This window comes from Hyaena hyaena, unplaced genomic scaffold (genome assembly GCF_003009895.1).
Source record: "Hyaena hyaena isolate Hyena2069 unplaced genomic scaffold, ASM300989v1 scaffold_1498, whole genome shotgun sequence".
NCBI lineage: Eukaryota > Metazoa > Chordata > Mammalia > Carnivora > Hyaenidae > Hyaena > Hyaena hyaena.
In genome coordinates, this window is record NW_024082134.1 from 86,996 (window position 1) to 113,018 (window position 26,023).

General features: G+C 43.2%; 1 protein-coding gene across 10 annotated transcripts in view; it reads left to right on the forward strand.

Moving 5' to 3' along the window:
- Nucleotides 1-26,023, forward strand: part of FBXO25 (F-box protein 25) — an 82,572-nt gene that overhangs the window by 17,073 nt on the left and 39,476 nt on the right. For 5 of the 10 annotated variants that reach the window (XM_039223911.1, XM_039223906.1, XM_039223909.1 and 2 more), the window contains exons 4-6: nucleotides 5,302-5,389; nucleotides 23,104-23,207; nucleotides 24,066-24,115. In XM_039223911.1, the coding sequence (XP_039079842.1) occupies nucleotides 5,302-5,389; nucleotides 23,104-23,207; nucleotides 24,066-24,115 (242 nt within the window). Of the gene's footprint in view, nucleotides 1-5,301; nucleotides 5,390-23,103; nucleotides 23,208-24,065; nucleotides 24,116-26,023 lie in introns of those variants that run through there. The other 5 variants (XM_039223912.1, XM_039223913.1, XM_039223914.1 and 2 more) reach the window with 2 other exon arrangements.

Below are 26,023 nucleotides of genomic sequence, written 5' to 3' on the forward strand. Positions count from 1 at the left end.
ATACTGTTTTCTACAGTGGTGCACCCCTTCGCATTCCCACCAGCAGTGGATGAGCGTCCCTCGCCAGCCCTTGTCCCCCTTGTCCCTTGTGTCTTTGATACCAGCCGTCTGACAAGTGTGAGCTGATACCTCATTGTTCTTGTATACATTTCTCATAATTATGATGAGCACCTTTTCATACACCTGTTGACCATTTGTATGTCTCCTCTGGAAGATGTCTGTTGAGATTTCTGCTCATTTTTTAATTGGATTATTTTTTTTTAGCTGTTCAGTTTAAAGTTCTTTATATATTTTTGGTAGTAACTTTATATCAGGTATATGATTTGCAAAAATTTTCTCCCATTCATTAGATGCCTTTTCATTTTGATGGTTTCTTTTCTGTGAAGCTTTTTAACAGTTTTATTTATTTATTTATGAGAGAAATAAATCACATGCAAAGGAGAGGGGCAGAGGCAAAGAATCTTTTTTTTTTTTTTTTTTTAAGTTTATTTTGAGACGGAGGGAGGGACAAAGAGAGAGGAGGAGAGAGACTCTCATGCAGGCTCTGCACTGTCAGCGGGAAGCTGGATGCAGGGCTCAGTTTCATGAACTGCAAGATCATGACCTGAGCCAAGTCAGATGCTTAACTGGCTGAGCCACCCAGGTGCCCCAGGAAAGGAGAGAATCTTAAGCAGTATCCACACTCAATCCCACAACTGAGAGATCATGACTTGAGCCAAAATCAAGGCTCAACTGACTGAGCCTCCCAGGCACCCAAATATACAGACGCTTTTTAGTTTAATATGTCCCACTTGTTTGTTTTTGCTTTTGTTGCCTGTGCCTTTGGGGTCAGATTAACAATCATCGCCCAGACCAGTGAATGTCAGGGAGCTCACTCCCTGTGTTTTCTTCCAGGAGTTTTGTGGTTTCTGGTCTTACATTCAAGTCATGAATCCATTTTGATGTAAGGTGGTGGTCCAGTATCATTCTTTTGCATGAAGTTGTCTGCTTTCCCAGCACCATTTACTGAAGAACCTGTTCTTTCCCCACTCTTGACTCCATCATCCTAAATTAATTGACCACATATATGAGGGTTTATTTCTGCATTCTCTGTTCATTTGTGTATCTGTTTTTATGCCGGTGCTGTATTGAGTATTACAGCTTTGTGATACAGTTTGAAATCAGGGTACGTGATTCCCCCAGCTTTGTTTTTCTTTCTCAAGATAGCTTTGGCTCTTCATAATCTTTCATGGTTCCGTATACGTTAGGGTTATTAGTTCTGTTTCTGTGAAATGTACCTTTGGACTTTTGATAGGGATTGCATCGAATCTGTGGATTGTTTTGGGTGGTGTGGACATGTTAACAATATTAGTTCTTCCAGTCTGTGAGCGCAGAATGTCTTTCATTTATTTGTGTTTTCTTCAGTTTTTTTTTTTAATCAGTGTCTTCTAGTTTTCAGCATACATGTCTTTGACCTCCTTGATTAAATTTGTTCTTAGGTATTTTATTCTTTTTGGTGCAATTATAATTAAGATTGCTTTCTTAATTTTTCCTTTTGGTAGTTTGTTATTAATATATAGAAACACAATGGGTATTTGTGCACTGTTGGCCAGGGGAGCCCGGCTCAGCAGCCGGCACACACGGTGTCCTGGCCCAGGGACCGGAACCAGCCCGTTGCAGCCAGAAAGTGTGGGCTCCGGACTGTTGGAGCTCTTGGTGAAGTCCCGCCTCCCACCTGCTGGACTCGGCATTGAGTGGTGGTGTGAGCCACGCTGCTGGGAGCTGGGGAGCAGGGCCGTCCCCGCCAATAGCAGAGCTGATGGACAGGTCCTTGTGACCTTTTGTGAGCCCTCAGTAGGATCGGTCCTCCTTTTTCCCGCTTCTGACAGTAAGAAAGTTCCCCTTTGGTGAACACCAGCTGGGATTTGATTTTATCACTTAATCTAGTGGACGTAGTTTGAATGTGTTTTTGTTTTTGCATTCTATTTTGTAGTATTTGTGACCTTTTCAGAATGTTCCTTTTGTGATTATGTTTTTAAAATTTAACATAAATATTTTGTTTTGGTAATTTTTATTCTTAAGGCTCACAAATTTTTGTAAGCTTTCAGCTCCATGATATCAGAGTTTGGTTTTATTGGAGCAGGACTTTATTTTTTTTGTTGTCACAAATGGCAGAGATTTCTTTTTTATGGCTGAACGATACTCCAGTGTGTATGTGCATACATGCGTGTATGTGTGTATATGTGTACACATGCACACATCATCTTTATTCAGTCAGTGGATGATTAGGCTGCGCTGAATATACGGGCGCATACATCTCTTCAAATAGGTGTTTTGCTAGAAATAAAACCAGAAGTGGAATTGCTGGATCATAGGGTATTTCTATTTTAATTTTTTGAGAAGCCTCCATACTGTTTTCCACAGTGACTGCGCCGATTCACATCTCTACCAACAGTACACGAGGTTTCTCTTTTCTCCACATCCTCACCAGCACTTACTATTTGTCATTTTGATACTAGCCAATCTGACAAGTGTGCAGTGATCTCTGATTGTGGATTTGAGCTGAATTTCCCTGATAATTGCTATACTGAGCACCTTGTGTCTGTTGGCATCTGTATGTCTTCTTTGGAAATATGTCCATTCCCATCCTCTGCTCCTTTTTTATTCAGATTGTTTGGCCTTTTTTTTTTTTTTTTTTTTTTTTGAGTGTATGAGTTTTTAAAACACTTTTTTATATTAACCTCTTACCACATACATGATTTGCAAATATTTTCTCCCATTTGGAAAGTTGCCTTTTTATTGATGGTTTTCTTGGCAGAAGCTTTTGTTTTGCTATCACCCACTGGTTTACTTTTTGGTGTCAAAACCAAAAAAATCATTGCCAAGATGACTCTCAAGGAGTTTATCGCCTGTTGTTTTCTTCTAAGAGTTTTATAGTTTCAGGTCTTACATTCGATTCTTCAATCTGTTTTGAGTTAATTTTTGTGAATGGGGTAAGAAAGTGGTGCAGCCTCCTCCTCTTTGCATTTTGCTGTCCAGTTTTCCCAGCCATTTACTGAAGGGACTGTCCTTTCCCCATTGGATGTTCTTGGCTCTTTTTTCTAAAAATTAATTGACCCCGTATGTGTGGGTTTGTTTCTAGACTCTCTATTCTGTTCCATTGACCCTTGTGGCCATCTTTATTCCAAATACTCTTCTGTTCTGATTTTTTATAATATAGTATGAGATCAGGGAGCATGATGCCTCCAGCTTTATTCTTCTTTCTCAAGATTGCTTTGGCTCTTGGAGGTCTTTTGTGGTTCCATATAAATGTTAGAATTCTTTATTTCTCTGAGAAGTGCCGTTGGAATTTCTATAGGGATTGCATTAATTCTGTAAATTCATTTTGGGTATGGGCATTTTAAAATATTAATTGTACCTGTCCATGAATACGGAAATATCTTTCAATTTATGTGTCATCTCCAGCTTATTTCATCAATGTCCTTTGGTTTTCTGTGTAGTCTTTAATCTCCTAAGTTAAATTTATTTCTAGGTGTTTTATTCTTTTTGATATAATTATAAATGGAACTGTTTACTGAATTTTAAAATTTATTTTTCTGAGAGTTCCTTATAGTGTATAGAAACAAGAGACTTTTATATATTTGTATTCTACATTTTTCTGAATTCATTCATTCTATAGTCTTTTGGTGGAGTCTTTAGGGTTTTCTGTGTATAAGGTCATGTTACCAGGTAATAGTGACAGTTTTACTTCTTCCTTTACAATTTGAATGCGTTCTATTTCTTACAAAATTAGAAAGGACTTCCAGTGTAAGGCTAAAAGTGACAGAAGTGGCCATCCTTGTCCTGTTCCTGGTTGTAGGGGGAAGCTTTCAGCTCTTCATCGAGTATGATGCTAACTGTGGGCTTGTCATATACGGCCTTTATTACATTGAGGTGGGTTCACTTGTACCCACTTTCTTGAGAGCTTTTGTCCTAAATGTCTGTTGAATTTTGTGAAATGATATTTGTGCATCTGTTATGCTGATCAGATGATTTTTATTCTTCCTTTTGTAATGTATATCACATAGATGTTCAGATGTTGAATCGCCTTTAAATCCCTTGAATAAATCCCACTTAATCATAATGTATATTCTTCCAATGTTATGTTGATTTGGTTTGCTAATATTTGATTAAGGGTTTTGCATCATTCATTCATCAGGGATATGAACCTGTAAGGTTCTTCTCTCATGCTGTTCATGTCCAGTTTGATATGAAAGCCCTGCTGACCTCTAAAACTTAGTTTGGAAGCATTCCTATCTCTCTCCCTCCTTCCCTCGACGAGTTTGAGTTTGGAAGGGATTGGTTTTAATTCTTCTTTAAATGTTTTGTACAATTCACCAGGGAAGCCATCTGGTCCTAACTTTGGATTATTGGGAAGTTTTGGTTTCCTGAATCAATCCTCTTGCCAGTTGTAGGTCTATTCGGCTATTCTGTTTCTTCATGGTTGTCTTTGTAGGTTGTATGTTTCTAGGATTTATCCATTTCTCCTCGGTTGTACAATTAGTTGATACATAATTATTCACAATAGTCTCTTATGATCCTGTGAATTTCTGTGGTATCAGTTGTAATGTCTCCTCTTTTATTTCTAATTTTTATTGAATTTTCTCTCTCTCTCTCTCTCTCTCTCTCTCTCTCTTTTGGCGGACGGGTGGGGGCACCTGGGTGGCTCAGTCAGTTGAGCGTCTGACTCTTGATTTTGTCTTAGGTCAAGATCTCATGGTTTGTGAAATTGAGCCCTGCGTCAGCTTCTACATTGACAGCATGAAGCCTGTTTGGGATTCTCTTTCCTTCTGTCTTTCCCCCTTCCCTGCATGTGCATTTTCTCTCTCTCTTCCACTCTCAAAATTAATAAACTTTAAAATTTTTTAAATTCTCAGGGCACCTGGATGGCTCAGTTGGTTAGGCCTCCAACTTTGGCTCAGGGCATGATCTTGCAGTCCATGAGTTCGAGCCCCGCACTGGGCTCTGTGCTGACAGCTTGGAGTCTGGAACCTGCTTTGAGTGCTGTGTCTCCCTCTCTCTGCCCTTCCCTGCTCATATGGTCTCTCTCTCAAATATTAAAATTTTCTTAAATTTTGAATTTTTTTTCCTTATTGTAGGTAGAGGTTTGTCAGTTTTCTTCACAATTTGAAAAAAAAATCTTAGTTTCATTGACCTTTTCTATGTCTTTTTATTTTGCATTTCATTAATAACTTGTCTGAAATTTGAGATTTACTTTCTTCTAACTTTTGTTCTTTTAGTTTCTTAAGATGAGAAGTTTGAGATTTTTCTTGTTTCTTGTAGGCATTTATCGCTCTGAGCCTCTTAGAACTGTTGTTGCTACATCCCATACGTTTTGGTGTATTGTTTTTCCATTTTCATTTGTCTCAAGGTAAGTTTTTTAATTTCTCTTTTGTTTTCTTCTTAGATCCATTGATTGTGTGGTGACAGATTGTTTTAACTCTACATATTAATTTTCCAGCTTTCTTCTTAGAATTGATTTCTAGTTTCATACCAATGTGGTCATAAAACATACTTGATACAATTTCAGTCTTCTTAAACTTAACAAGCCTTGTGGCCTAACACGTGGTCTGTGCTGGAGAATGTTACATGTACATTTGAGTAGAATGTGTGTTGTATTGTTTTTGGAGGGAATGCTCTGTATGTATCTGTTAAGTCCCATCTGATTTCATGTGTCCTTTGAAGCTATTGTTTCTGTATTGATTTTCTGTCAGGATTATCCATTGATGAAACTGGGGTATCACATCCTCTAGTGTTATTGTGTTGCTACTTGTCCCTTTAAAGCTGTTAATATTTTCTTTATTTACACGCTACTATGTTGGGTGCATAAATATTTACAAATGTTACATCTTCTGGTTGGAGTGAGCCTTTTATCATTAAGTAATGACTTGCTGTGTCTGTTGTTATAGTCTTTGTCTTAAAGTGTATTTCATGACATATGTATAGCTATCCTAGCTTTCTTTTGGTTTCCATTTGCCTGAAATATTTTTTTCTGTCTCTTCATTTTCAGTCTGTGTGTCCTTGTGTCTGAAGTACATCTGTCATAGACATCACATACACCGGTCTTATTCTTTTATCCACGCAGCCACGCTGTGTGTCTTGATAGCAAAATTTTGTTAGTCCTTCCTCATTTAAAGTAATTATTGATAGATATGTACTTATTTTACATCTTTTAATCTTGTGTATCTGTTAAGAGATAATTGTAGTTATAGTTATTTTTGCTATTTTTGTCTTAAATCTTTATACTAACTTTATAAGTAAGAACCTACCACTTGTACAATATTAGAGTGTCTTGGATTTTACTACATATTTACCTTTACCAGTGAATCTTAGGTTTTCATGTTTTTCCTATTGCTAATTGGGACCCTTGCGTGTCAGCTTGAAAAAGTCCCTTGGGTACTTCTCATAAGGCTCATCTAGTGTGATGAGCTCCTGTAAGTCCTGCTTGCCTGTGAAGCTGCCCCCCCCCCCCCTTCTGTAGGACAGCTGTGCAAGGTATGGTAATCTCGATGGTTTTTTCTTCCAACCCTTTGAATACATCATGCCACTCCTTCTGGCCTGTGAAATTTCTACTGAAAAGTCTGTGGGAATATTACAGTGTTTTCTTGTATACACCAATTGTTTTCTCTTGCTGCTTTTAAAATTCTTGCCTTGTCCTTAAGTTTTGATTGTTGAATGATAATGTGTCTTGGTGTGGATCTCTTTGAGTTCATCTTATGGAACTCTCTGGGCTTCCTGGGTCTGGATGTCTGTTTCTATTCCCAGGGTAAGCAAGTTTTCAGCCATGAAAACCTTTCTCTCTTTTTCTTTTTAAAAGTAGACTCCATGCCTAGCACGGAGCCCAATGTGGGGCTTGAACTCATAACCCTGAGATCAAGACCTGAGCTGAGATCAAGTTGGACATTTAACCAACTGAGCTACCCAGGTACCCCCAGCTATTGTGTCTTCTCTGTTCTTCTGGGGCCCCTGTAGTGAGAATGTTGGTCCACTTCCCTTAAGCTCTTTTAATTCTTTTCTCTTTTTGCTTCTCTGATTGGGTGAGTTCCACTGCTCTGTCTTCAGAGTTCACTGAACCTTTCTTCTGCTTTCCTTTAGTCTGCTGTATTTTTCTGTCCAGTGATTGTGTTCTTTAGCTCTGAACTTCTAAGTACTTTGGTACATTTTCTGTCTTTTTATTGACATTCTTTCTTCACTTTCCCTCCAAGCTCAGGGAGCGTCTTTATGACCATTATTTTGAACTCTCCTATCAGTTAAGTTACTTATCTTTGTTTCACTAATATTTCCTTAAGTTTTATCTCGTTCTTTTGTTTCAAACATATTACTCTGCTTCTTCATTTTGCTTGACTCTCTGTGTGAGTTTTATGCATTAGAGGAAACAGCCACCTCTCCCAGGCTTAAAGGGTTGGTCCTGGGTAGGAGCTGCAGATTCTCTGTCAACCCTGCCCTCGGGTCTTGATCACTTCTCACATCTTTGTGATTGTGCAGGCAGCCTGCTTTCTTCTTAATGGCTCCTAGTAGTTGAATGTGTCAAAACCAGTCATTGTTCCAAAGGGGAGGATCTCAACCAGCACATTGATTCAGGCTGATGGGAGGCCAGCCCCTTGGGCAGCAGTTTATAGAGTAGGCAACTATATGGTCCTGTGAGCCCCCAGCTCGAGCCGTGCTGGCCACCAGAGCCGGGAGATCTAGGGGTGCCCCGGGGGTGGCAGCACACCAGAGGGGCGTACAGGCTCCTTTCCAGACCTGACGTGAGCAGGAGAGCACAGCGATGTCGCCTGCCAGCCTGTCTCTGGAGAGCGTATCAGTAGGCCCTGAGATGTCTATTAAATTATGTGCCTGCCCCCCAGGCCAGTGCCTCCTAAAAAGCACATCAGCCTCGTTCACAGAAAGTCTGGGTACTTTCCAGCCAGCCACGCCTGTGCTGGGCCCAGGGTGGGGAAGTCTTCACATTCAGGGCTTTGAGAGCCATTCTTCCATTTGCTACAGCCTCGATGTCACAGAGTTTCGATGTATCTAAGGGAGGCATTGTGTTCAGAGTCCTCCTGTGTAGCCATCTTGAGCTAGACCAGAGGCAGTTTTCATGAGGTTTTATTATGTGTTTTAGTATCAGGTAGGATGAGACGCTTCCCCTCATTACTATTCTTGCTCACAGATGTCTGCTTTTTCTTCCTTGTTGCTGCTGCTTAAATAGACTTTATAATTACCTGCCCTATTTTTTTTTTTTTTAATGTTTTATTTATTTCTAGGAGAGAGAGACAGCGCGAGCTGGGGAGGGTCAGAGAGAGAGGGAGTCACAGATTGAAACAGGCTCCAGGCTCTGAGCTGGCAGTCAGCACAGAGCCCGACGCGGGGCTCGAACCCACAAACTGCGAGATCATGACCCAAGCGAAAGTCGGACGCTCAACCGACTAAGCCACCCAGGCGCCCCAATTACCTGCCCTATTTTTAAGGAAAAAAATCTGTTTCTTTTTATTGGTGTCTTACTAGTTTATATTCTTAAAGAACTATCAGTTTTATTTCTTCTGACTTATTTACAAAGTGTTTTATAATATAGTCCTTAACAGATTTAAAAACTTTCTGTTTTAATTTGTAATTTTCTTCTCATTCTATAATTTAAGTGTTTATACTCTTAACTTTTCTGAAAGCTATCTTGTGGCTTAACTTGCTGATTGTTTTTTCCAGAGAACTAGCTTCAGATTTATTTTTTAGTGCTGTTGTTTTTTCTACTTACTGGTATTTGCTTTTATCTTTAGTAATTCTTATTATAGCTTTTTAAATTGTATGTTCAAATTATTTACCTTTTTCTTTTAATTTTTATTTATTTTTAAATTTACATCCAAGTTAGTTAGCATATAGTGCAACAATGATTTCAGGAGTAGATTCCTTAATGCCCCTCACCCATTTAGCCCCTCCCCGCTCCCACAGCCCCTCAAATAACCCTCTGTTCTCCATATTTAAGAATCTCTTATGTTTTCATCCCCCTCTCTGTTTTTATATTATTTTTGCTTCCCTTCCCTTGTTTATCTGTTTTACATCTTAAAAGTCCACATATGAGTGAAGACATGATACTGTCTTTCTCTGACTAATTTTACTTAGCATAATATGGTCTTGTTCCACCCATGTAGTTGCAAATGGCAAGATTTCATTCTTTTTGACTGCTGAGTAATACTCCATTGTGTATATATACCACATCTTGTTTATCCATTCACCTGTCGATGGACATTGGGGCTCTTTCCATACTTTGGCTATTGTTGATAGTGCTGCTATAAACATTGGGGTGCATGTGCCCCTTTGAAACAGCACACCTGTATCCCTTGGATAAATACCTAGTAGTGCAATTGCTGAGCCGTAGGGTAGTTCTCATTTTAACTTTTTGAGGAGACTCCATACTGTTTTCCAGAGTGCCTGCACCAGTTTGCATTCCCACCAGCCATGCAAAAGGGTCCTCTTTCTCTGCATCCTTGTCAACACCTCTTGTTGCCTGAGTTGTTAATGTTAGCCATTCTGACAGGTGTGAGGTGGTATCTCATTGTGGTTTTGATTTGTATTTCCCCGATGATGAGGTATGTTGAGCATCGTTTCGTGTGTGTTGGCCATCTGGATGTCTTCTTTGGAGAAATATCTATTCAAGTTTTAGTGCATTTCTTCACTGGGTTATTTGTTTTTTGGGTGTTGAGTTTGATAAGTTCTTTATAGATTTTGGATGCTAGCCCTTTATCTGATACGTCGTTTGCAAATATCTTCTCCCATTCCCTCCATTGCCTTTTAGTTTTGCTGATTGTTTCCTTAGCTGTGCAGAAGCTTTTTATTTTGATGAGGTAACAATAGTTCATTTTTGCTTTTGTTTCCCTTGGCTCCAAAGACGTGTTGAGTAAGAAGTTGCTGTGGCCGAGGTCAAAGAGGTTCTGGCCTGCTTTCTTCTCAAGGATTTTGATGGCTTCCTGCCTTACATTTAGGTCTTTCTTCTGTTTTGAGTTTATTTTTGTGTATCGTGTAAAAGTGGTCCAGGTTCATTTTTCTGCATGTTGCTGTCCAGTTTTCCCAGCACCATTTGCTGTAGAGGTTGTCTTTATTCCATTGAAAATTCTTTCCTGCTTTGTCAAAGATGAATTGGCCATACGTTTGTGGATCCATTTCTGAGTTCTTTGTTCTGTTTCATTGATCTGAGTGTCTCTTTGTGCCAGTACCATACTGTCTTGATGATTACAGCTTTGTAACATGTCTTGAAATCTGGGAATGTGATGCCTCCAGCTTTGGTTTTCTTTTTCAAGATTGCTCTGGCTTTTCTGGTTCCATACAAATTTTAGGATTGTTTGTTCTAGCTCTGTGAAGAATGCTGGTGTTATTTTGATAGGGATTGCATTGAATATGTAGATTGCTTTGGGTAGAAGTGACATTTTAAACAATTTGTTCTTCCTATCGAGAAGCATGGAATAGTTTTCCATTTTTTTGTGTCTTCTTCAGTTTCTTTCATAAGTTTTCTATCTTTTTCAGTGAATAGATTTCTCACCTCTTTGGTTAGATTTATTCTTAGGTATTATATGGTTTTTGGTGCAATTGTAAATGGGATATGTTCCTTGATTTCTCTTTCTGTTGCTTCATTGTTGGTGTATAAGAAGGCATCTGATTTCTGTGCATTGATTTTCTATCCTGAGACTTTGCTGAATTCATGGATCAGTTCTGGCAGCTTTTTGGTGGAATGTTTGGGTTTTCCATAGAGAGTATCATGTCCTCTCTGAAGAGTGAAAGTTTGACCTCCTCCTGGCCTATTTGGATGCCTTTTATTCCTTTGCATTGTCTTATTGTTGAGGCTAAGACTTCCAATACTATGTTGAATAACAGTGGCAAGAGTTGACATCTCTGTCGTGTTCCTGACCTTAGGGAATAAGCTCTCAGGTTTTCCCCATTGAGAATGCTATTAGTGTTGGGTCTTTCATATATGGATTTTCTGATCTCGAGGTATGATCCTTCTGTCCCTACTTTCTTAAGGGTTTTTAATCAAGAAAGGATGCTGTATTTTCTCAAATGCTTTCTCTGCATTTATTAAGAGGATCATGTACTTCTTGTCCTTTCTTTTATTGATGTGATGAATCACATTGATTGTTTTGTGGATATTGAACCAGCCCTGCATCCCAGGTATAGATCCCACTTGGTCGTGGTGAATAATTTTTTTAATGTATTGTTGGATCCAGTTGGGTAATATCTTGTTGAGGATTTTTGCATCCATGTTCATCAGGGAAGTTGGTCTATAGTTCTCCATTTTAGTAGGGTCGTTGTCTGGTTTTGGAATCAAGATAATGCTGGCTTCATAGAAAGAGTTTGGAAGTTTTCCTTCCATTTCTATTTTTTGGAACATCTTCAAGAGAATAGGTGTTAACTCTTCCTTAAATGTTTGCTAGAATTGCCCTGGAAAGCCATCTGGCTCTGGACTCTTGTGTTTTTTTGAGAGATTTTTTATTACTAATTCAATTTCTTTACTGGTTATTGGTCTGTTCAAATTTTCTATTTCTTCCTGTTTCAGTTTTGGTAGTTTATATGTTTCTAGGAATTTGTCCATTTCTTCCTGATTGTCCATTTTATTGGTGTACAGTTCCTCATAATATTCTCTTATTATTTGTATTTGTGCTGGGTTGGTTGTGATCTCTCCTCTTTCATTTTTGATTTTATGTATTTGGGTCCTTCCTTTTTCTTCTTGATCAAACTAGCTATGGTGGTTTATCAATTTTGTTAATTCTTGCAAAGAACCAGCTTCTGGTTTCATTGATCTGTTCTACTGTTTTTGTGGTTTCAATAGCATTGATTTCTGCTCTAATCTTTATTATTTCCTGTCTTCTGCTGGTTTGGGATTTTATTTGCTGTTCTCTTTCCACTTATTTAAGGTGGAAGGTTAGGTTTTGTATCTGAGACCTTTAGCTTCCTTCTTTAGGAAGGCCTGGATTGCTATATACTTCCCTCTTATGACCACCTTTGCTGCATCCCAGAGATTTTGGGGTGTGGTGTTATAATTTTCATTGGCTTCCATGTACTTTTTAATTTCTTCCTTAACTTCTTGGTTAGCCCATTCATTCTTTAGTAGGACAGTCTTTAATCTCCAAGTATTTGTTATCTCACCATATTTTTTCTTGCGGTTGATTTCAAGCTTCATAGAGTTGTGGTCTGAAAATATGCATCGTATGATCTTGATCTTTCTGTACTTGTTGAGGGCTGATCTGTGTTCTACGATGTGACCTATTCTGGAGAACGTTCCATATGCACTGGAGAAGAATGTGTATTCCAGTGCTTTCGGATGAAGTGTTCTGAATATATCTGTTAAGTCCATTTGTTCCAGTGTCATTCAAAGCCATTGTTTCCTTGTTGATTTTCTGTTTAGATGATCTGTCCATTGGCGTAAGTGGGGTGTTGAAGTCCCCTACTATTACGGTATTATTATCAATGAGTTTCCTTATGCTTGTGATAAATTGATTTATGTATTTGGGTGCTTTACATTTGGAGCATAAATATTTACAGTTGTTATGTCTTCTTGGTGGATAGAAGCCTTAATTATGATGTAATGTCTTTCTTCATCTCTTGTTACAGTTTTATTTTAAAGTCTAGATTGTTTGATATAAGTACGGCCACTCTGGCTTTCTTTTGGTGACCATTAGCATGATAGATGGTTCTCCATCCCCTTACTTTCAGTCTGAAGGTGTCTTTATGTCTAAAGTGGGTCTCTTGTAAACAGCATATAGATGGATCTTGTTTTCTTATCCATCCTGCTACCCTGTGTCTTTTGATATGAGAACTTAGTCCATTGACGTTTAGAGTACGTACTGAAAGATATGAATTTATTGTCATTGTGTTGCCTGTAGAGTTGGAGTTACTGGTGGTGGTGTCTGGTCCTTTCTAAACTTTGTTGCTTTTGGTCTTTTTGTTTTTGTTTTTGTTGGTCTTTTCTCCCCTCAGAGAGTCCCCTTAAAGTTTCTTGCTGGGCTGGGTTAGTGGTCAGAAACTCCTTTAATTTTTGTTTGGGAAACTTTTAATCTCTTCTTCTATTTTGAATGACAGCCTTGCTGGATAAAGAATTCTTGGCTGCATATTTTTCCAATTCAGTGCATTGACTAGATCCAGCCACTCCTTTCTGGCCCGCCAAGTGTCTGTGGATAAGTCTGCTGTGAACTTGATCTGTCTTCCCTTGTAGGTTAAGGACTTTTTTTTCCTTGATGCTTTCATGATTCTTTCCTTGTATGAGTATTTTGTGAATTTGACTATGATATGCCTTGTTGATGATGGTCGGTTTTTGTTGAAAATAATGGGAGTCCTCTGTGCCTTCTGGATTTTGATGTCTGTTTCTTTCCTCAGATTAGGAATGTTTTCTTCTATGATTTGCTCATATAACCCTTCTATCTCTTTTTCTCCCTCTTCATCTTCTGTGACCCCATGATTCTGATGTTGTTCCTTTTTAATGGGTCACTGATATCTTTCTTTTTTAATTTTTTTTTTAATGTTTTATTTATTTCTAGGAAAGAGAGAGAGAGAGAGACAGCATGAGCAGGGGAGGGTCAGAGAGAGAGGGAGTCACAGACTGAAACAGGCTCCAGGCTCTGTGCTGGCAGTCAGCACAGAGCCCGACGTGGGGCTCCAACCCACGAACCGCGAGATCATGACCTAAGCGAAAGTCGGACGCTTAACCGACTAAGCCACCCAGGCGCCCCGATATCTTTTATTCTTAAATTGTGCTCTTTTGCTTTAGTCTCCCTTTTTTTTTTCTACTTCATTATTTTCCATAAGTTTGTCCTCTATATTGGTGATTCACTGCTCTGCCTCATCCATCTGTGCCACCATGGCATCCATTTGAGATTGCAGCTCAGAGCATTTTTAAATTTCATCCTGACTAGCTTTTACTTTTTTTTTTTAAAATATCTGTATAGATGTAGTATTCTTATTATCATGATTCTAAATTCTGGTTCAGATATCTTGCTTGTATCTGTGTTGGTTAAGTCCATGACTATCGTTTCTTCCTGCTCTTTCTTTTGGGGTGAATTCCTTCATTTCATGATTTTGAAGGAAGAAGAGGAATTAATAAGGACAAAACGTTTTTAAATTAAAAAATTAAAAACAGCACACACACACACACACTATCAAATAAATGATGCTAGATCCTAGGTGTGCTTTGGTCTAGTTATTGAAAGGAGTTTGATTGATTAGAGAAAAAAGGGGGGAAAATTAGAAAATTAAAACACACACACACCAAATTAAATAAATGTTGCTAGATCCTAGGTGCATTTTGGTCTGATTATTGAAAGGTGTTTGATTAGAGAAAAAAGGGAAAAAATTTAAAATTAAAAAAATTAAAACACACAAGCAAAATCAAATAAATGAATCTAGATCCTAGGTGTGTTTTGGTCTGGTTATTGAAAGGAGTTTTATTGAGTAGAGAAAAAAGGAAAAAACAACAAGGAAAGCGTTTGCAATTTTGAGAAAACGAGTATGATGAAATAGAATAACTTGAAATGATGGAAGTAAAATAGAATTTGAAAAATTTACAAAAAAGTAAAAAATTAGAAAAAATGTTTTTAATGAAAATTGAAAATTAAATTTTCTCTTTCTGTATTCAAGTAAATGAAACGAAAAAGAAAAATAAAATTGAATAGCTGGACCAGTGAACAGTATGAAATACAATTGATTTTACATCATTTTCCCATAGAAGTCAAACTATGAAGCACTTTATTGTCTTTAAACTAAGTCTTTAAACTAAGTAGGGTGAGAGATTTGTGTTGTTCCTGATGAGCAAGGCTGACCCACTTGGGCGAGGCTTAGTGTAATGGCTCCATTCTCCACTAGATGGTGCTGCTTCGCTTACTGGAGTGGATTGTTGTGGTGCCTGTAGGTATGTGTGTGTACATGTGTGGGTGGGGTGAAAATGGTGTTACCCAGCTACCCTGTCTAGTATGGGAACTCTGTGCTCTCCTGGACCAGGAATTGTACACGTGTCCTTTGTCTCTGGCTTCTGTCCACTCCCTGCTTTTACACTGTCCTTGACCAAGCTGTCAGGTTGCCAGGTGGCACCTCCCTCCTGAGTTTTATCTCAGATGCGGCTGTTTCCTGATCCCTCACCTCTGAGGAACTGCGGCTTTGACCTGCTCAGATCCTCTGGGGGAGGGTCACACCAAGCATTGGCGAGGTGCTGCCCGCACCCAGGAAGGTTCACAGGACCATGCTGCTGCTAATGTCCAGAGACTGTGGCTGGGTGCCAGCCCACCTCAGAAAAATTTCATGCGATCATGTATCAGTAGTGTTTCAGAGATTATGGAAAATCACGTGTGGCCCAAAGGACCTCCTAGAACCACTCTGCTCCAGGGAATTCACCCTTCCCACCAGAGCACGGCCAGGTATGGAGTTGCAGAGTTTCAGACTCTGCACTCCCCTTGTTTATAGAGTCTTAATGGGATTTAAACCTCCTTCTTTCCTATTTCTCCCTTTTTAGTTCAGTCTCTGCAGCTGTTTCTACTTTTCCACTTTCTCTCCAGCTGCTTTTGTGGGGGTTGCTTTTCCCCATATTGCCTCCCCCCCACCCCCCCGTCTCTGTCTTCTCTCAACAAGCAAAGACAGCCCTCCCAGCTTCTCTGTTCCCAAGTTCACCTCTCCGTGCCACGTACTTGCTTAGTTTTATGGTTCAGGTTGTGCAGACTTTTGTGTTAATCCTCAAATCAGTTTTCTAGCATGCAGGATGGTTTAGTGTTGATTTGTCTGTATTTCATGTATGTGAGATGGAAAAAAGACTTCTGGTCTGCCATCTTGGCTTCTCTCCAATTATTTACTTTTATTAAGTTTTTATCAATATCTGTATTTAATGCTATAATTTCCCTTGACCGTTGTTTCTCTTGGGACCTGTGTTTTCAACATCTTTTCATAGATGTGTTTCTTATAATCAATCTTTGTATTTGACTTTGCTCTGTGGGCCGATCCAAAGCTCTCGTCCGTCTGATGGCTGCGTCCTGCACCCTTCCTGCTGTCTGGCTCTAGTTGTCAGTGTTTCCGATGGACCTGTATGTGTATGTCGGTGCTTGCGTACAGCCCTTCGTACACACACAGCAAGAAGCCTGTCACCTGGTATCTTGTTGCTTTCACTCTTTCAGTGTTTGCGAAATTTTTTCCCCTTAATTCACCTTTATGGTAACACCTTGATCCTGTATCTTGGTTCCTTCTGTTCTGAATCCTGACTGCTGCTCCCTACGGTAACTGATGCTGCAGTTAGCTGCTGACCCCTCCTGTTCCCTCTGCCACGTTCCGTGGTGGTTCTCTGCACTTTGAGACCACCGTTCCACACTGCTGTGCCCTGCAGTTCTACACATGAGTACGACCTGTTTGCTCATCAGCCGTTTGCCTCTGCCTCTCTGGTCCTGTTGGTCTCTAACAGTCCAGTCTGTACTCGATTCTGTAGTGCATTCCTCACTAAGCTCTTGGTCTCACTGCTTCGTGTGTGGTGCACGTTCCTAAATTTCACTGTGGCCTTGACCTTAAGAAGTTGGGTTACCTAGATGGTATGTGTGTGGCTCGCTGAATATCTTGAGTTTATCTCCTGAACCTGCTCTGGGGCTGTGCTCCCTGCTACAGAACTGCTCTCATCTCTGCATCATTATGTGTTATGGACACAATTTCTGAACTTAAGTGGACAGGAATTGATCTGGTCGGTAGCTGTGTGGATATCACCACCACTGCTGGGGAGTCTGTCTGTCAGGCGGGCAGCAGGGGGAGGCGGTGGCCAGCACTGAGTGCAGGTGTCTGGGCCAGAGGGGCCACCCCGCCCGTGCTGCCGCTGCTGGAGCTGGCCCACCTGAGCGCCCTGCTCGGGGAGCTCCACTCGGAACCTCTGAGAGGCCACGTTTCCTTCGCTAGAGCACGTGGTGTGTGGGGCGGTGCTTCTCCTTGCTGGGCACACCGCGAGGCTGTGCGACCCCCCCCCCCCCCCCCAGTGTGCTCCACGGAATATAGCTGCCTCACGGTCCTTGAGGGTGTTGGGTGTGAGATTTTGCACCAATAAAGTATTGTCAATCCTAAAAGCAGGTTTTTCATCATTTTTTAAAACCTTAAACAAATTGGACTTTTTCTTTTAAAATATCATTTTGTAAGAGAGACTAATACTCTGCTGATGTAATAAAGTGACTTTAAATACAAAGATGAGTAAACTTGGGCATTTGGCCAGGAGGGGAAGATACTATAACCCTTGACCTTTTTTGGAAAATATGCGGATAAAAAACAAAGTTTAATAAGCCACCACTGATGAATCGATGGGTAGCAGAAAACCGTAACCGGGTGTGTTGGGGATGAGGGCTGACATGCCGTCCTGCTCCTGCTCCGACTCTGAGAGAGATGCCAGAGGGGGCCCCCTGGGGACCATGTATTAGTGACTGTGTGCAGGGGCTTCACTGTGCTTTGTTTTGTTTTGGGTAAAAAGGGCCACATTTTGTATGTGATGTTTGCTTTGGTTTATAAAATGACAAGGCACTATGTCTGCTGAGGTTTTCTCTCCCAGTGTCTTCTGTATGTAATAGTAGGATTGATAGCACATAGGTGCTTTCAAGGTCAATATCAACCTGAACTAACTTTAAAAGATTTTGTTTTCTGTGGCTGCCACAGCCATAAAATCGGTGGCCTAAGACAATGGAGACTTTAATAGTTTTGGAAGCCAGAAGTCCAAAGTGCAGGCGTCAGCAGGATTTGAGGGGGGTGTCTGGCCTGTGGCGTTTGCTAGCAGTCTTGACATCTGTTGGCTTGTGGCCACATCACTGCAGCGGCTGTCTCCACCGTCACGTGGCCTTGTCCTTGTCTCCCTGTGGCCTCTCCTCTTCTTATGAGGACACCAGCCATTGGATTTATGGCCCACATGGTTAATCTGGGATTATTTTATCTCAAGGTCCTTCACTTGAATACATCCCCAAGGATCCTTTTTCCAAATTAGGTCGTGTTCAGGATTGCTTCTGGGCCAAGATGGCGGTGACATAGGGAGACCCTGAGTTCACCTCCTCCAGGACTCCCTCCCCCCGCAAACTCATTGCTATTAACCAAGCAATTCCTGCTGAGGAGGAGCAGAGGGCTGACTGAGCAACTTCTGCACAATGGAAGATAGAGACTGTACAGAGAAGGCACAGAGAGAGACTTGGTAGGAAGGGACCCCACCCCCAAGGCTGTGAAACACAGCTGGGAGGGATAGCACTGAGGGACCTGAAGCACATTCGTTCTGGGCTCAGAAAAAAGGTGCAGTTTAAAAGATGAGCTAGTTTATAAAAGAATCATCCTTAAAATTTCACTCAACAGTGGGGAGCTGCTGGAACTTTCTGGGTCTGAGAAGCCGTGACCCTTGAGGTTTGCATTCCCCCAACCTGGAGATGTGGGCGGGGGTGGGGCCCAGAAGTCCTCACTGGCCCAGTGTTTGGGCCTGCACCGGCAGCCCTCCCCCTGCACAGAGCATCCCAGAAGGCTCCAGACCGGCATCACTTTGGCTTCTGACGCCAGCCAGGTTGTTCCAGGGCCTCCCAGCTGATGCTTGCTTTGGCTCCAGCCACCCCACTGGGGCACCCCCTGCACCTAGCACCCTGGGACACCCCAGCCTATACCCACTGCACCTTCAGCTGTCTGGTCAGGATGCCCACTGCATGGAAAGCCCGGGGACCACCTCAGCTGGCACCCTCTTCTGCTCTCGCAGCCCCCAGGACCCTCTGCACCCCACCTTGACCCTGGCCACTCTGCCGGGGCGCCCTACCAGCTGTGCACAGCCTGGGGGACCCTGGCTGACACCCGCTTCAGCTGTTTTTTCAGGGCCCCTGCTGCATGGGGAACCTCAGGGCTTTTACAGTCCACTGCCATTTCTGGTCATCCTGCAGGGCAGCCCCCGCTCAGAGAGCCCTGCGACCCCAGCCCACACCGGTCCCAGCTCCCGCCAGCATCACCAGACACGCAGTCTACACAGGGGATGACCTCACACAGAACCATTCCCTCAAGTTTAGGACGAGGAGCCTAATTCAGGAAGATAAACACAAAGTCAACCAAACGGGGAGAGTAAGGAATATGCTCCAAAAGAAAGAACAAGACAAAACCTTGGTGCAAGAACTAAATGAAACAGCAGTAAGCAGTGCTCCTGATGAGGGCTCGACAGTAACAGCCACAAATGTGCTCACCCAGCCGGAGAGAAGGGAGGATGGATTCGGTGAGACCTTCAGCAGAGGCAGGAAATGTAAACACCAGTCAGAAGTGAAGACTACAGAAATGGAACTAACGACTCCCTGGAGGGCCCCGCGCCGGAGGGGCGGTTGCAGAAGGGCGCCCCCACCTGGAAGACGGGAATGGAAAACACCCCTGGGGAACAGCAAGAGAAAATGACTTTTCTTTCTTTTTTTTTTTTTTTTTTACAAATAGTTTATTGTCAAATTAGTTTCCACATAACACTCAGTGCTCATCCCCAAAGTGCCCTCCTCCATGCCCATCCCCCCCCCACATCCATCAGTCCTCAGTTTTTGTCAGCATTCAAGAGTCTCTCATGGTTTGCCTCTCTCCTTTTCCCCCACCATTTCCGTCCTTCTTCTCCCCCTTGTTCCTCCGTCAAGTTCCTCCTAATCCTCCTATACGTGCAAACATAGGATATTTGTCCTTCTCTGCCTGACCTATTTCGCTCAGCATAACACCCTCAAGGTCCATCCATGTTGCTACACATGGCCAGATTTCGTTGTTTCTCATTGCCATGTAGTATTCCATTGTATAGATGAACCACATCTTCTTGATCCATTCGTCCGTTGATGGACACTTAGGCTCTTTCCATGTTTTAGCTATTGTGGAGAGTGCTGCTATGAACATTGGGGTACATGTGCTCCTATGCCTCAGCATTTCTGTATCCCTTGGGTAAATTCCTAGCAGTGCTATTGCTGGGTCCTAGGGGAGTTCTATTGTTAGTTTCCTGAGGAACCTCCACACTGTTTTCCAGAGGGGCTGTACCAGTTTACATTCCCACCAACAGTGTAGGAGGGTGCCCATTTCTCCACATCCTCGCCAGCATCTCGAGTTCTCTGATTTGCTCATTTTAGCCACTCTGACTGGAGTGAGGTGGTATCTCAGTGGTTTTGATTTGTATTTCCCTGATGAGGAGGGATGCTGAGCCTCGTTTCATGTGTCTGTTGGCCATCTGGATGTCCTCTTTGGAGAAGTGTCTGTTCATGGAGAAAATGACTTTTCAAAACAGGGTAGGTTAGGGGGTCTCCTGGACAACATCAAGCAAACGGATGTTCCCACTAGAGGAAGAAGACGTAGAGCAAGGGGCACACAACCTTCCTGAGGACGGTTAGGGTCTCGACTGCAGGTGCGGGAGTCCGCACTTGGACGTGGTTTGAAGGGCCTCTAATCAGCCCAGTGCAACAGCGGACTTGCCTGGTTTATAGTTCGTGAGGTTCTCGTTTCAGGCAGTGGGATCGGAGAAAAAAGACATGTTACCTTGAATACTGTAAATCTATATTGTGCTCGAGGACAGACAGGGTGAGCACTGTAGGCGTGGGCGCTCGGGGCGGATGGGGCGCGGGGCCGGTGTGGGCGCTCGGGGGCGGACGGGGCGCGGGGTAGATTGGCGGTGCTCGGGGGAGGACGGAGACGCACGGTAGATCCGGGTGCTCAGGGGAAGGCGGGGTCTCACAGTAAATAGGCGCTTGGGGGAAGACGGTGAATCAGGGAGGGCAGGGAGTCCGTGACACAGGTGCACTTCCAGATGGGCTTCCGGGTTGGACATGCAGAGTTGTCCAGGTGATGGGAGCCGCGGTGATGGGGTGTGCCAGGTACCCCATGTCCCTGGCTGGCGGGAGCTCATTCCTGAAGACACCAGTCACAGTGGGACCGGGGATCTTCCTGACATTCGGCTCCTGTAGTCACGTCGCAGCTGGGGTTTACAGTGAGTCATCGGAGGTGGTGAAGGGGCGGAGAAGTGGGTGGAGGGAGGGTGGGAGTGTGGTGGCCTGGTGTTCCTGAGGCTGGGCAGCTGTCCCACGCCCTCACCGCTCCTCCTGAGGGACAGAGGCTGGGACCCTAGGAAATGATTCCCCAGCCCAGCGGGTGCACTCTGCTTTCTGACTGTGGGTTCCACAGCCCCGTGTCTCTCAGAGACTCAGAATCACTCAGGGTTTGTCCTTTTATGACCAGCCTGCTTCGCCTAGTGTGATGCCCTCGGGACTAACCCACGTTCCAGGCTGTGCCAGAAGTTCCTTCTGCTTTAAGCCGAATGCTGCTGCACTGTGTATGGATCATGTTTTGTTGTGCTTGTCCATCCACCTGTGAACAGACACGAGTGGTTTTACCTTCCAGCCACCACGAGTGTGGGCTTCCGGACTGTCCCGGAGACTCTGCTCTCTCATCGTTTGGGTACTGCTGGGCTGGCCCGTGGTTCTGTGCTTAGTTCTTGAGGAATCCCTGCAAATATGTGTTTTCTAAAGAGGCTGCCCTTTCTCATTCCCACCAGCACAGGGGGCTCTGGTTTCTCTGTGTCCCTGTCCACGCTTGTTGTTTTCTGGCTGTTTTATAGTGGCCATCCTAGGAGGTGTGAGACATGGTGGGTGGTGCCGTGTCTAGTGCAGTCCCTGGGGCCTGAGCCGCACAGCCAAGTGGATTGACTCCACCTTCCATGTGCACTAGTGTGGGGGCCTCAGGGGCCCCAGTCCACACCTGTGGTCCACCTGCTGGAAGGACACTGCTCACGCAGCCAGTCCTGCCCACGTGTCCCGCAAATGAAATGGGACCGTTCCTCCCTACGGGGGGGGGGGGGATCTGGGGTGCCACCCAGGCCTGCCTCCTCTGCTCCCCACGTGCGGCCTCTGTCAGTCCTGGGACACACTTTGTAGAGAACAACAGCTGTCTGCTTTTCCTTGGTGTGGTTGAGATTGTAGTAAGAGAAGCTAAGCTGTTCAGCTTTGAAAGCTTCTGTGTTCAGGATCTGAATCAACGACAAGCAGCCAGTGTGAGAATGAAGCTGAGCCGCGAGGACCGACCAGCTTCCACGAGCTGGTGTTGTTTACGCCTGCGCTGAATGGGAAGCTTGTACATGTTTTTGTAAACACACTTGTGCTTGTCTCGGTGACTTAGAACTATCGTCAGTGAGGTTTAAGTCCACGTCGACTGTGATGAGTAGATTCCCTTGGCACATGCAGCGGCTGGTGGAAGGAGCCTCGTGCAGCCTTCTTGCCCAGCATGCTGGGGAAGCAGCAGCCTTAGCCCTCAGCTCGGGCCACAGCCCGGACCTCCGCCAGCCAGCTCACCTCCTCTCCAGCAGCCTCTCCCCGATTGCAGACCGAAACAACCCAGTGCCAGTATGTTGAAAATGAAAACTGTGTACATCTTTACTTCTGAGGAGGTGGACTGCTTTTTGTGTTATTTTCTTATAACTATATATTATCTTTTTAAAGAAAAGGTTGTTAGGTTACTACCTTAAAATTTGTTTCTGTGTTTTAGCCAAAAAGAGAAGAAAAATTGGGAAAGCTTTTAATTAGATGTTTTTAAATGGGAAAAAGGAACATTTTCCATCACCTGGCCTCAGTTAAGTGCCCTGACAGTGCTGTGTGGCTGATACACACTAAGAAAAAGCCCCTGTGCAGTAGTGGTTCTGGCTAAGTCTTGGAACGTCTAAGAGGTGAACAGCTGCGTTGAGTGTGTACCCTCAATGCTGCATCAGGGAAATGGCAAGTCCTGCGTCAGTGCTGGGCCTCCTATGTCCCCGTTACCATTTCTCCAGAGTGTTTGTAGTTTTGTTTATGATCTCTGTGTTGTAGTAAAGTGCTCTGAAGTCTGAAACTACCTTGGTTGAGCAAGGAAGAGTCTGAAACATGTTCAGCACTTCCTGGTAGCACATTTTCAAAATAACCAGGGTAAATCTCAGATTTCTCAAATCAAAAAATACACGAGGCATTAGCCTTGTAAGTTCAAACCTATGATATGCTTTAAAAATTACCTTGCTTTCAGAATTTAACATGATTTTTATTTTGGTCTCCTGAATTGCAAATCAATATCTTTTTTTTTCTAATAAAAGAAGAAAATGAAGATAATTCCTGTAAAAGTATCTAATAAAATGTGTCTTTATTTCAGTATCTTAAATAGTGACGATGAAGAAATATTCACTAATGAAGAGCAGGAATACACATCCAAAAAGAGGAAAAAGGATCATTTTAGAAATGATACAAATACTCAATGTAAGATCACTTTTATTAACAATGTTATGAATTTTTTTTGTTTACTATATCAATATACTAAATGGATTCGATGCTGCTGTCTTTAAAAACAAGAGATGATATATGAATGACTGCTATATCCAGTGTTACCCACTGACATAGTCTTCAGACTGTTCACAGCTTAACCATTTCTTTAGTGAGATTTGCAAAAACGAAAGATAGCAAAGTCCACAGAACAGCTCGGACGTCTGAATGCCTGAGCGTGGTCGTGGTTCAGTCCACCAGCTCACTCCTGAGCAAGGAGGCCCGACTGCAGGGCATCTTGAGTGTGGACTTGTGTGCAGGAGACCCTGGGCAGAGCTGGGTTAGGAACACCCAGAAGTGTGCAGGCTGGGCGGGGGCCGGGGGGCCTGGTGGCGGTCACTCACCTACGTGACAGCACGGCTGGAGGCCTGAGAACAGCTTGGGGGTAATCAGGCTACTGACCGAGATTGGGGCTTACAGATCCGAGTCACTGCAGGCCTTGAAGCTTTGGGATTTGAGGTCTGTGAAAAAGGCAATAGAAGAAAAATTTTTATTAGGATACGTGAGAATTAATAATCACATTTTTATAGTCATTTATGTTTTGCTATTACTGCCGTTGTTAAGACGCTAGCTTTCTTCTAAGTTACTAAGACTTGGTGCTGTCCTAAGTCATTTTTCATGGAAAGGTGTTTTGGACACAGCAGTTCTGTTTACATTTAACCAAGTGAAAGCATCTCTTATCTCTGTGATGAAGTCAGATAAGTTTGTTAGCACGTACAACTGTTGAAACTCCTTAAAAATCTTCATTTTGGATGATTTGCCAGATTTTAAAAACAAAGTTAATTTTTATTCTAGGTTTTTATCGTGAGAAATGGATCTATGTCCATAAAGAAAGCACAAGAGAAGTAAGTATTCTGTTACAAATAAGAGTATGTTTGGTATTGTTTCTGTTGAACACGTAATGTCCTATTAAATAAATGATTCCTTTTGCCGTATGAAATCTGTGATTCACATTCCAGTAGGTGAAACCTAGGATCTTTGAAGCCGTGATTCGCGTGTGTGTGTGTGTGCTCGCGCACATGTGTGTACCTATCTGTGCATGTGCAGTGTGTGGTTAGTGCCAGTACAAATCTAAATCAACAGAAGGGCTATTTCAAAACAAGTATGGACCTTCGGACAGTTTGACATTTTCTCCCCATGACTCCCAAGAAGCCATTAATTGCGACCCGGTGGTGCTGGTGGGATGTGTCCTTGCCGTCGTGTGCTGTGGCTGGTGCGAGCCTTGGTGCCCCCCGCCCCTGCGTCGAGTGCCAGCATGACATTGTGGTTGAGTCTGAGCTGCAGGAGCAGGGTGAGCCTCGTCCCTCCAGTCTTCGTCTAGTTGACGGCAGCTTTTTCATGAGCCGTCAACAGTTGACTTCAGTTCTGCCTCCGTTTTCCATTTAGTATCCAGGGAAGCCTCCTTCCTTCTGCGTTCTTAGACGCTACATTTGCCCCATCCTGCCACAGTGGGGAGAATAACGTAGGGAGCAGGTGTGTAGCATATATTTAGGTTAAATGTTCCAGAGGTATTGTTAGTGGATGTCCTGAAACTAGCCCAGCTCCCTAGAACCTTCCAGGTTGGCTTCTTAAGAAGACGCACTGTACCTATTGGGTACTAGTTCATACTGTCGCGCGTGGTCTGAGACAGCCCTCAGCTCATGCCCCCTCTAAGTGAGACACCATCAGAAGAGCCTGTGGCAGAATCTAGCTTGAGCTTCTTACTTCGTTTGCTCTGTGTTACCACACTGACTACAGAACACAGGTCCGTTTGGGAAAGCACAAACAACAAGGGGAGTTTATTGTGAGTCTGCAGAGGTGTTGCATGGACCCTTTGAATAGGGACACAGCCAGTCTCAGGAGGGTGAGGCATCACGACTGAGAGCCAGCCCCGCTCCCTGCACTGCGGCGTACATCCGTACCTTTAGTACCTGCTGCTCATCACTGTGGACAGCTGCGGCTGCCCCACAGCCCGTTTGTGGTTCCACATGTGTTTCTGGGCCCCCACACGGGTGGGTGGGCTCACGTGGTCCAAACATGGGTTCTGCAGTCTGTGAATCAGATTTGATTCCCCAAATAGAAGAGGCCATTGTGACATGGTGGCTACCTGGAAAGGAGTCTGTGTCCACACAGGCATTTAGAGTTGTGTTGATTGAGAAGAGAAAGGCATTAACATGAAAGTATCAGCAGTGATTGATTTCAGATTATAATCTATAATTACCCTTTGCTTCCTGCACAGCTCCCAGGAAAATATTGTGCATGTAGCGGGTATTCATTAATAACAAGTGTTGTCTGTGACACATTAGGACTAATCTTGGGATTTGGACACAAAACCAAATCCTCCTTTGCCGAGCGTCTTTCATCAGATGCTGCTTTGCCAGTCCCATCCCGCCTCCCATTAGGATGAGAGGGAGAGTGTGTCACCTCCTGTTTCTAGGGTTATCAGCAGCTCATCTAACTCCACAGCTATGAAATGAAAATCTTGATAGTCTCAAGTACTTCAGATACAGAAGATCAAGTAGAACTGACTCCTGAAACCCAAGGTATGAGTGTGTACAGGTTGTGGAGTGTAGGGCGCACTGTGAGGGCAAACAGCTGGCTACACAGCAGTGCTTTCGGGCCTGGAAAACAATCTGTGTTTCACCTGTTTCCTTGGACCCTGGGCCGTGTAGGTCTGATGACCAGCTGCTGGGTTTCGGTGCCCGATGTCCCCTGCCCCCACCTGATAACTGCACAGGGTCCCCCAAAGCCCTGGGCCTTGTCCTCGGTCCTGT